The 11,445-nt window shown below is 33.6% G+C and overlaps 1 protein-coding gene across 1 annotated transcript; it reads right to left on the reverse strand.

Annotated features, from left to right (window-relative positions):
- Positions 1–7,787: 7,787 nt before the first annotated feature.
- On the reverse strand, positions 7,788–9,088 carry LOC119995029 (transcription factor MYB20-like). The gene is made up of 3 exons (XM_038841386.1): positions 8,839–9,088; positions 8,608–8,737; positions 7,788–8,487 (listed from the first exon to the last, which is right to left on the reverse strand). The coding sequence occupies exons 1-3, from the start codon at positions 8,969–8,971 to the stop codon at positions 7,947–7,949; spliced, it is 804 nt and encodes a 267-aa protein (XP_038697314.1). The 5' UTR covers positions 8,972–9,088; the 3' UTR covers positions 7,788–7,946.
- Between the last annotated feature and the right edge of the window lie 2,357 nt (positions 9,089–11,445).

The following is an 11,445-nucleotide window of genomic DNA, read 5'->3' on the forward strand; positions in this document are numbered from 1 at the left end:
TAGAGAAGAAGTGTGCATTGCACTTTTGGCAGTTGAGGTGTTTTAGAATGATTGATACAGGTAGCTCTGCCGGCAAATCTAATTGATCATGTCGATGACTATGTATCTATATGTGTGTGTGTGTGTGTCACTATACTGATCATCCAAGTGTTTATTCAACAAATGGTCCCATAACCCCCTAAAATGGACACCAACCTTCTTGCACAAATTGAAGAAGAACAATGTAGAATGATGGTAGTTAGTATTGTTGCAGAAGATAAGGTTTTTGAATAAGAATGATATGGCGTATGGAGTATTATATATCATCAATTTATAAATATATATAATTATATATATACGCACCAACTTTTCGCACTCGAAATCCAATGACTGTAATAAAGTACAATAAAAATCAGAACCACACATTTACTGTGTGATCCGTTGCATCTATGCGTGAAAAACAAGTGTTTAAAATTGGTGCTCATAGTTGGTGAAAACATGTGTACTTATTTTTTGTATTTACTTTGTGTCTTTATAGGAAAATTACTGATATATATTTATCATGAGATAAAAATTGGGTGTAATGCAGAACTCCTGGCCAGTGACCACTGTGTCCTTTTAGGGTTTTATGGTTCCAAAAAAAAACAGAGAGAAATTCAGACAATAAGAAAAGCTCACACTTTCTCCACTTTTTTCTTTGTTGAGGTGGCAAGCAGTGATTGAAGAATTGTTCCTATGAAATACAGTTATTAATCCACTTCTTATTGACCCATTAATCAACTCCTGGTACTGGTCCTCACCATTATAGATGTGAACACTTGGACTAGGCCACTAGGGTTATTAAAGGTTTCCACTTTACATTTTCCATAAACGGATAAAGAACTTAAAAAATTAGAAAAACCAAAATTGTATTGGATTTGATGTAAAGCAATTTAATTGCAATTGTAAATAAAGTGGGACAAGGAAAAGAAAAACCTAAATGTAATGTATCAAACTTAATCCAACATCGCTATTGTCCGAAATCCACGCCCCAACAACTAATCATATTGTCTGTTTTAGGGTTTCGATTCCTATGAATATATCAGATTACCCTCACGGGTATGTTCCTCTTGAGTTCAACAACTGAGCCGAAGCCCAAGTCAATAAGCCTAGGAAAGGCTTGGTTAATTGTTTGAAGGCGGGTTTTGTCATATATACTACTCAGCAGATCTGTGTCTTATTGACGTGGTATTATATGTCTTAATGGTATAGCTGCAAAGAAGTGTAATGAATTTTAATAGATTGTTAGAGTATTAGGCCTACTAATAATATAAAAGATAAAAAAAATTCATAGATTCCGTGTATTATAGAAAAGTATGAAAATTTTATGTACGAACTCAGAATAGAAATCAAACCCATAACTTCCAAAGAAGATATTCTCGCTTCTAACTTTTAGGTCATGAGTGTATCATTCATCAACTTGAAATAAGTGATTTATTCAGAAAATAATTTATTTTCCATGTTGGCATCCACCGCAACATAAAACCTGTAGTAATTGACTTTAATATGTCATGCATGTGAGTTGATTGTCCGAATGGTGATAAATCTGTCTGAATGACTAGATTGAATCAATTTCAACATTGAGTGATTAGCGTAACATTAAGTGATTAGGGGACACGTTACAATTTTAGTGACCGAATTAAAACGTGTCAAATCGTTGGGATTATCAAACATTCATTAACCCCACAAAACCCCATCAACTTTTATTTTTGGCTATTAAGGATGACAAAAGCATTGCCATAGTGATGACATGCTACAAGAACATATATATATATATATAGCCTAAATTTGAGTAATCAAATCAGAAATAATTGGAAACATAGACAAAGATAACATAAGTAAAATGAAAAAGGAGATCAATTAAGTAGGTGAAGGAAACATTACTCATTGGATCATTGATTTAGTTTGATTCATAATGGGAAAATTTGGCAACATCAATAAAACAAAGAAAGAGGAGGCCCCCACAAAACCCATTAAACAGGCCCATAGGGGCGGCGCACAGGGGTCGACCACCGGCTAGTGATTCGGTCACCGACCGCACCCCAAAATGTTTTGCCATTTTGTATCAATCAGCAGCCTTAAAACCACCATCACTATTCACTCATGTATGCTCAAAAGCTAATGTTATTCTGGCTCTGGCTCACTCACTCTTCCACTGGCTGTGGGTTTTTTTTTTCTTTTTTCTTTTTATGTATTTGTGGAAACCTCCATACTTGTCCAGTGCAAGGCAATGATTGTTAAGTGGACATGAATTCCTCTTTTCACATGTCCCTTATATATATATATATATATATATATATTTTATAAATACACTTTTTTTTCTTAACTATGTTTTGACAAATGTTTGGTATACTTTATTGTCCAATTATTTTTGTAGATAACTTTTATCTTTGTTAATTTGCCAAATGTCATGTATGGGGATTGTTTATATTTTATACTAGGGATTGAAATTTCACAACTTAAATGGGATAGGAGCTCCAATTTTAGCTACAATTCTCTCCAAAAAGTATATTAAATCATGAATTAGAATGTGTTATTGAGTATCTTGACATTCATCATATTAGAATATAGTTGATTTTAAAAATATAATTTCTAATTTCTAAATTCTAAATTCTATACCTTAAATCCTAAACCATAAACACTAAACCATTTTTTTGATAAGTAAATCTTAAACCCTAAACTCTAAACTTTAATTCTTAACTCCTAAACTTTAATATTGCATTTAAAAAAAAAATCATGATTTCACATTATTTTTGGAAGTAAATTGTAGCTAAAAATTGGCGTCCCTCCCAACTCCCCTTAAATTCAAAGACGTTTTATCTTAAGATTGTTACTAAAGAGAGTAAGACGGAGGGGGAGGGGCTACAATTATTTTAGGTACAATTCCCTCAAAATCTCCTCAAAACCATTTTAAGTCATGGTTTAACTAAAGAGAGTAGGATAAAGGGGATAGGAGGCTACAACTATCATAGGTATAAAACCTCAAAAATTCCTCAAAATCATGTTCAGTCTTTTTTTTTTTGTTATTGAGTATTTTGATGATTATAATATTAGAATATAGTTGAGTTTGAAAATATAATACTGAATTCTAAATTGTAAACCATAAACACTAAATTCTAAATCTTAGATCTTAATATACCCATTTTTTAGAAAAAAAAATTGATTTGGGAAAGGTTTTAAAAGAACTGTAACTAAAATAATTGTAATCCCTAGCTCCCAAGATAAAAGGAGTGGGATAGTGTATTGTTAAGCCGATGCATAAGTGGGTTTTGAATTGCATGATCTCATCCACTACATCATCAAAGCACATGTTTGACCTCCAAAATCCAAATGATAAATGACAAACACAGTATATTTTAGCTGTCTGCCACTCAAAGAAGATAGGAGGCTCCAGTTCCTTCCTGACTCTAATTCCGAAGATAGGAGGCGCCAGCTCCTTACTCTAATTCCGACTTCAATTCTCTCCTAAAAATTACGTTAAATCATATTATTTTTTGTGAGAAAATGATATATTAGAATTTAAAAATTGAAAATTAATGTTTATGATTTAGAGTTGAAGTCCGAAATTGGAGCCCCCATCCTCACTAACTCTCGAACTCTATAAATATATCACAATAATATATATTCCCTCCGCGTCGTTTATTCCACGCGTTTTTCGGCGAGTAGACTAAATGGCCCCCCAGTTTGACAATAACCCACGGTCTTTACTCTTTACTCTCTACCACTTTTAGACAGACATTGGAGTTTGGTAGCCCCACGCGCTATTTAGCACGCACTCCGTCGTGTGGGACCGGAGATCCACTTCTATTAGGACCTGTGTGTTTCTCAGATTTGGACGCAGCAATGCCACCAAGTAAATATAGGATGACGATGACTTAGAGAGCTGAGCTTTTGGTATGTGGAGGATTCTGGCTGTGACATTTGTTGAATTCTAACAATATTAATAAGTGGCACAATGATAGATTGTGTGAGTCTTTGTGGTGAATGATGTGCACATTATTTATATAGGATTAATGTTTTATGTTCATCTTCCTGAATCATGGATATATATTTTCTCGAGAAAAATCTACATCGCTAAAATAAAAATCTAATGGACATGTTATAAGCTCATGATTTTCATGATTGAGCATGACGCATTTTAAAATCGTGAGCCCTAAAAATCCTGTGATGGGTTGGGTTTGAGAAAACGAATTGTATCTTACAATAACAATCAAATTTGGGCTAGAGAGTCAAGGGTGAAGCCATGACTTAATTTGAAAGGGTCATTGTGGCGGACAAAAGATTTTATGTCAATATGGACAAAGTTAAGCGGGGTCCAGGGGACAGCGCCCCCAAAAATTGTTTTAGGTTATCTATTAATTATACATTCGAAAGTATAAAAAATTAAATAACACTAAAAATAAAAAAAAATGTATAATATACAATAAGTAATAATTTTCACATGTTTTTTTTTTTTAATTTCAACCATGAACATGATCTTTTACAATAAGGGGATCTAAATGGAAAATTCAAGTGGTCTTTTATGTAAATTACTACATAATTAGGGTTAGCTTCGCCACTCTAGAGTTGTTTCCTAACATATATCACAAATACAATATACGTAGTGGACATTTGACAAGATAATCAGAGTCGGCTCCAAGGGGAGGCCAGACAGACAGTTGCCTAGGGCGTCTCATGGGAGGGGCCTCACTTTTTATTAAGTTGTATAGTTTTTTAGGTGTGTACAGATAGTACAGTGTACTTATCAATTGAATGAACTGATATAAGAAAAAAAAATCCTAATCTTTTGTAAATTAAGAAAACAAATATGAAAACAAATTATGATATCCGAGATCATAATATGATCATTCAAATCTGAGATCATACAACTATGAGATCATATGTTAATGTTTCAATGTTATTGTTTGAAACAGTAACATTACACGAGCAAAATGAACCAACTTCAGGTCCCTTTTCAGTGGTCATTTTGGACAAAATCTGGCTGGGCAATGTGCGTCTCAGTAAGGGGAGTCTAACGGTGGTGGTGATGTAGCGAACCGTCATCGGAATCGTCCGGATTTATGATAATGGTTTTGTTTATTACGTTACTGTTTGAAACAGTAACATGAACATGTCTGAATGATTTTGCAGAACTTGACAGATTAATTATTTCAAATCCAACTCTCATAAACTCGAGAAAATTCTAAACGAAAATCATGTACCCTACACCTACACCTAAATGAAAGGAATGAAGAATAGAAACAATAAATCTAAAGTTTTTTAAGCTTTAATTGAGAAAAAATAGATCTAGAGAGAGAGAAGAAGGAGAATAAGATGAAGAAAAAGAAAGAGAGAGAGAAGAAAGAGAAGAGAGAGAAAAAGAAGAAAGAAAGATGGAGAAGAAAGAAAGAAATATGTTAATGGTATAAAAGTAAATGATTATTTCATGAATACTTTTATGTCTGTATGTTTTTTTGTTAAACCTAAATGTCCAAAAATATATGAATAGGTACTGGCTTGTCATTATTCCAATAAAGAAGTACCCAATATTTGAACTCGGTCGTCAATGAAAAGAGTGTGAACGGCTCATGCAACTTGAGAGATTCAATTCACACCCCAAAATCAAGCTAATGGTCCAGAAAAAAAGATGCCAAGTCGTCTACTACTTCCTCTCTAGCTAATTATGAATATATTATATATGGTGTAGAAATAGAGTGCTCAAGAGATATTATTGAATTCAAACATTTCAGCTACAATAATGGATATCATGAGTACGTACGCCAACTTAATTCAGTTGTTTTGTTAACTTTGTCTCAGCTGATAATCAAGTAGTGCAATATTATCTTATACATTCTCTTTTTTCTGCTTCAATTGGTGGACGCTATTTCGTTTTGCTGAACTGGATATTCAAGGTCAACGTAGCTGAAGTAGATGTTCTTGTTCAAAGTCAACCACGACAGAGTTCAATTCATACATACATATATACAATAATAAGTTGTACATGCATTGCATATCCAAGAAACTTCCTGTACTGATTATGACAAATTAATATTGCTGATTACACCTAAATTAGTGAATCGGTTGACAGTCTTTAATTGAATTCATATTGGCCTACCAATAAGTTAGTAACAATTAATACTTTAATGCATTTGTATTTCAAATAATAAGTCCTGAATATGGGAGTAGAGCCTAGAAGTGTAAGACTATTATTACAATTTATAAAATTCCTACAATCTATAAATACCTCAATAAGCCGCAAATTACATGACGTGAAGGCTAAAACTAAACGGGAGAGAGGATTCAAACCCTAATCACTAATATGATACACACCATCTTTACCACTTCAACTAATGGCTCGGTGTGTAAAGAGCGAAAAACTTGAGTCTCTCAATTCATAGTGATTTCCAGCCAGCTTATCTATCATCTCTTTAACATAAATACATGTGACGTTCAGGTCATCAGCTGGCTTCTCTCAACAATTTCTCTACAATATAATAAAAAAAGAAAAAAATTTAAAATTCAGAGCTTCTGAACTAAACTAAAATTGTGCCTGCCTGTGAGTTGATATTAAAAGTTATGCTAATGAAGGCTAATTTCAAGTGAAAAAGACAGATGAATATATGCATAATTAGTCTTTGATTCGGTCTCTCTCTCTCTCTCTCTCTCTATATATATATATATATATATATATACGGTTGGAAGTAGGTCATTGTTACTAGTATGCTACGGTTTTAGCTCGCACGACAAAGCAATCTGTGTATGTATGTACGTATTTGTTGCTTTTGCTTATTGCCAAGGCAAGTCAATAGCAGTCATACACCGGACAAAATATTAGTGCAAAGTTACTCCATCCATCACTCTTTTAGATATCAAGTTAAACCAAACTTAATAAATATTTTTTCTAACTTCTAAATATGTCTTTGTCTTGGTCTTATTGATGTATCAGGTGGTTAGACTAGTGTTAGGAATTGGTTTTTGGCTTACGCTTTGAGGATCTGTACAGGAGAAATGTGAGTTAAGGGGTCCCCGAAGTGAATCCTCAAGACATACATAATTACGTAATAAAATATTAGTGCAATGTTACTCCGTTACCATCCATTAAAAAGTCAGAATGAGCAATTGCCCACCCTTGGTTCTTAGTGAATCCGCCCTTGCCTCTAGGAATTAGTACTCTACATATCAAGACTCACCCCTATAAGATAAACTCATCCGGATGTAGGATCCAACTCTACATTATTTACCTAGTTATAGTACTAATTCAGCAAAAAAATCAAATCCATAATCATGAACGCTTATCACATAATTTTCAGGATCGTCTTTGCTGCTGAGGCAATCATCTGAGGATAAACTAGTTATGATGTCGTTCTCGGTTATTAAAACAAAACATAATGTCATGTACGTAACATCATACTTATCCAATTACAATATTGGGCATGACCATAACAAAAAGCTTTATTATTACTTTACAAATCAATGGATTAATTGAAGCAGCAAACCTTGACAAATATTGAACATGTGGACTCAATAAGTCAATCAGATGTGATAGAGATCCCAGTAAAAAGCATCACAGTTATCCCAGTAGTGGCTGTGTCATTCTCTGGTTCAATCACCAGGTTTTGTGGGCTCCTACATTTACATTAATCAAGGGACAAGATCCACTACCAAGATGACTGATATATTTTTTTCTGGGATCCTGTAAGTCAATATATATCGTTTTTTTTTACAAAATAAACTTATTTGTGCATGAAGAGACAAATGAAAGCCCACAATTACCATACCAGAAACCAAAATGACAACACAACAGATCATATAAAATCTTTTATTTTTTGGCCTTTTCACTTTTTCAAAAAAGAAAATGTGATTTTTTTTCCAAGATTCTTTATTTATTTGCTCTCTGTGACCACTACTAACAGCCAAATTACCAACATTCCCCAAAAAAAACCCAAAAGTTACATTGTAGTCCAAGAGTAATCTTGATCCAAAACCATTCTTGGAGGATCCAAATCCCAACTGGTGAAGTCATCATTGTCCCACAAACCCAATTGCCACTCAAAATCTGGCAGCTGGAATTCTTCAAGTATGTTGTTGATGTTATTTGAACCAGAAGAAGATGAAGAAGAAGAAGAAGATGATGATGATGGAACCAGTATCTCATCAGGCTCAATCAATGGAACTTCATCTGTGCTGAAACTATTGATCATGGCTTCCATTGGGTCAAACATCAATGTGCTCTTCTCTTCCTCTCTCATGACTTCATTGATTGTTGATTCTAATGATGTCTCTGCAACTTCCTTACTATTTTCCTGCTCCTGCTGTTCTTGCTGTGGCTGTAATTGCCGTTCCTGATGTGATTCTTCAATGGTGGAGAGTGGCTTGTGGGTCAGAGGATCAATGCCCAATTTTCTCAGTTTTTTCTTTATATGTGTGTTCCAATGATTCTTTATCTCGTTATCAGTCCTTCCAGGTAGATTTGAAGCAATTTTTGACCATCTATTAAAAAAAAGAAGAGAATTATGTAGTGATGAAGCAATCAACTTCACCCAACAAAAAGAAAAGAAGAACAGAGGTGGTGCCTGAACATGAGAATTAACAGAGGAAAATATATAAAACCTGTTGCCAAGCTGAGAATGAAGATCAATGACAATTTGCTCTTCAGATTCTGATAAAAGTCCCCTCTTCAAGTCTGGCCTTAAGTAATTTGTCCATCTTAGCCTGCAACTCTTCCCACACCTCAACAATCCTGCAATTAGACAAATATTTATATTTTTCTGCTAATTGAGTGGACACCCATTTTGGGTTTTTGTTTTGTTATTTGAAAACAAATAAAGAGTTTTTAGAGACCTGCAAGCTTAGGAACAGCTCTCCAGCAGCATTGGCCATTAATGAGGATGAAATTGATGAGTTTCTTGTCTTCCTCTGCTGTCCATGGACCCTTCTTCAATCCAACCTTGTCACAACATGGCTGCCTCCCCATCTTCTTCTCTCTCTCTCTCTCGCTCTCACACACAAAGACTCACAAATTAACCTGCAATGCAATACTGAAAGAGTACTCTTTGAAATGTATGCAAATAATGGGGCTACAATATAGCACTACCAACCACTTTATATACATACATACATACATGCTTCCTCACTCTCTCTTTCTATTTATTTTTAGTTTTATTTTTTTGTGTTTATTCCTATTTTATGGTGTGAACTTGTGAGTTTTTTAATGCTTCAGGCATTGTACACGTGTAAGGATGATGTGGATGACACGTAAGCACACGTGCGGTACAGTCCTAGTCGGAAAGGGGCACCTCATCCACCCACCCTTGCTTTGCTTCATTTGGAAGGGTTAGATTAGCTAGCATGCACTCCTATGGCCCTACACAAAGGGGAAGTATAAGTAAAACAAAATTCAATTCTGGATTAAGGTATTGAATATTCCTATCATTTTTTATATGACTATGTCTATATTGTATAAGTAAAAAATTATTAACCTTGTTTGGGAAGACTTACCCTTAAAATTCTAAATTTAATCTCTAACTTCAAAGTTTAAACCCCCTCACAGGTCTTATAAAGAGGAACCACTTGGCGATAGTCGATTTTTTCTTCATACTTAGGACATAAAAAATCTCGCACGAGATCGGGAGTTTGATTCTAAGCTGGCGCAACTATTTTCAAATTGTTTGCCCTGAATCTTGACCCAACTAACCAGTCGGGCGAGTTTGAGCGTGCCTAATCAAACCCGAGTTTGGACTTAGTGGGTTGTCCAAAGACCACGCATGCTGAGTTGTTATCGATTACCAAAGAAAAAGATCTTATAAAGGGGTTGAAATTTTATTATGAGACGAAACCTTATATAAGCAACTTTAAGTAATAATTTACTACGGGTCTCCTCTAGATGATTTAATTATAGAAAATCTCATGCCCTCAACTTCATCAGGATTCAAAACGAACAATACCTTACAAACTTTTGTCTATCATCAGTAAAAAAGTTACGAGTTACAAGAGAAATAATCTTAGACCCAAGTAAAGAAGATTAAGGTCCCGTTTGGTTTATTGTATTGCCATGGTAATGGGATTTCCATTACAAGTAATCAAATTGTGAGAATTGTATTACTAGGTAATCTTATTAAGTTGTAAATTTGGTTGATAAAATATAATTGTAATGTGATATGTGGTATTTTCAAGATTGTCTATATATCTATATATATATGAAAACAAAAAATAAATGTGAAAACAAAAAATGGTATATATAATATAATATAAAAGTACGCACATGATTAGATGGGAAAACTTAGACTGAGGTATGTGTATGTATAAAAATAATAAATCTAAAAAATGAAATATATGTAGATATACACGAGATACAAATATGTAAGAATACAACTGTAAATAATTTATAATCATTTGAAATTTATTTATCTAAGAAATAAATATTTGATTTTGTAATCAAAATACCAAACTTTAGATGGTATTGAGATTTCTTGTTTTTGTACAGAATTTCATTAGCAAGTAATTTGATTTAGACTATGATAACCAATTGGCCACTAGATGCAATCCATTAACGTGTTGAAAATTCAAACCTAAAACATTATCAAGACAATATGACTATGAATTCTGAGAAACAATATTGTCAATGTTATTTATTACCTTAAAATAGCCACACCATTAAATGCAACCAATTGCCATACCTTAAAGAGTCAATAATGTGTTTTGGGTCTCCTCTACACCATTTTAATACCTTAAAGTTAATTGGATTATGCAAATTTCCGCCTTATAATTTAAAAAAAAAATTAAAAGTTATGAGAGAAATAAACTTAGACCCGATTAGAGATTAGATGCAATCCATTGACCTTTTTGAAAAATCAAAATTATTAAAACATTAATTCCAAGACAATACGACTATGAATTCTAAGAAATAATAATTTCTTAAGGATGCTTCTCATTACCAGATGTCTTTTATACAAAGTAAAATGGTCCAATCTGTACGTAGACTCATACCAAATCTCCATTGGTCCAATTTGCACACAGATGGATACCCATTAAGAATTAGTTTGCAACTGCTCTTACACGGAATTTTAGTGTCTGAGATTGTATATTTTTATTTTTATGGTAGCTATCATGAATTCAATATTTCAATTAAACTTATCATGATTTCAGTTGATGTGTGTATATGTAGGTATAATATACCTATTGTATCAGTTGATGTGTGTATATATAGGTATAATATACCTATTGTACTTATTAAAATGCTTAAGAGCTCCTCATCTGATTATATTATTAATTTTGATATTATAGTTATAAAAGATCGGCTCTGTTGATGAGGTTTTTGTACGCCCCAACAACGCCTCCGTGATTCGAACCTTTGGCCTCATTAGTGTGAGGGAGAGCCACTACCACTACCACTACACTAGCTACATACTCTAATCAAGTCAAAAAGAAAAAAGAGTAGCAAGCATTGTC

This window comes from Tripterygium wilfordii, chromosome 3 (genome assembly GCF_013401445.1).
Source record: "Tripterygium wilfordii isolate XIE 37 chromosome 3, ASM1340144v1, whole genome shotgun sequence".
Taxonomy (NCBI): domain Eukaryota; kingdom Viridiplantae; phylum Streptophyta; class Magnoliopsida; order Celastrales; family Celastraceae; genus Tripterygium; species Tripterygium wilfordii.

Bases quoted from the DNA above. Each gene is read 5' to 3' on its own strand.
- LOC119995029 (XM_038841386.1), bottom strand. From the start codon at position 8,971: ATGGGGAGGCAGCCATGTTGTGACAAGGTTGGATTGAAGAAGGGTCCA. The intron at 8,738-8,838 runs GTCTCTAAAAAC...GTCTAATTGCAG, and splicing joins AGCTGTTCCTAAGCTTGCAG to GATTGTTGAGGTGTGGGAAG. The intron at 8,488-8,607 runs GTTTTATATATT...TTTTTTTAATAG, and splicing joins CATTCTCAGCTTGGCAACAG to ATGGTCAAAAATTGCTTCAA.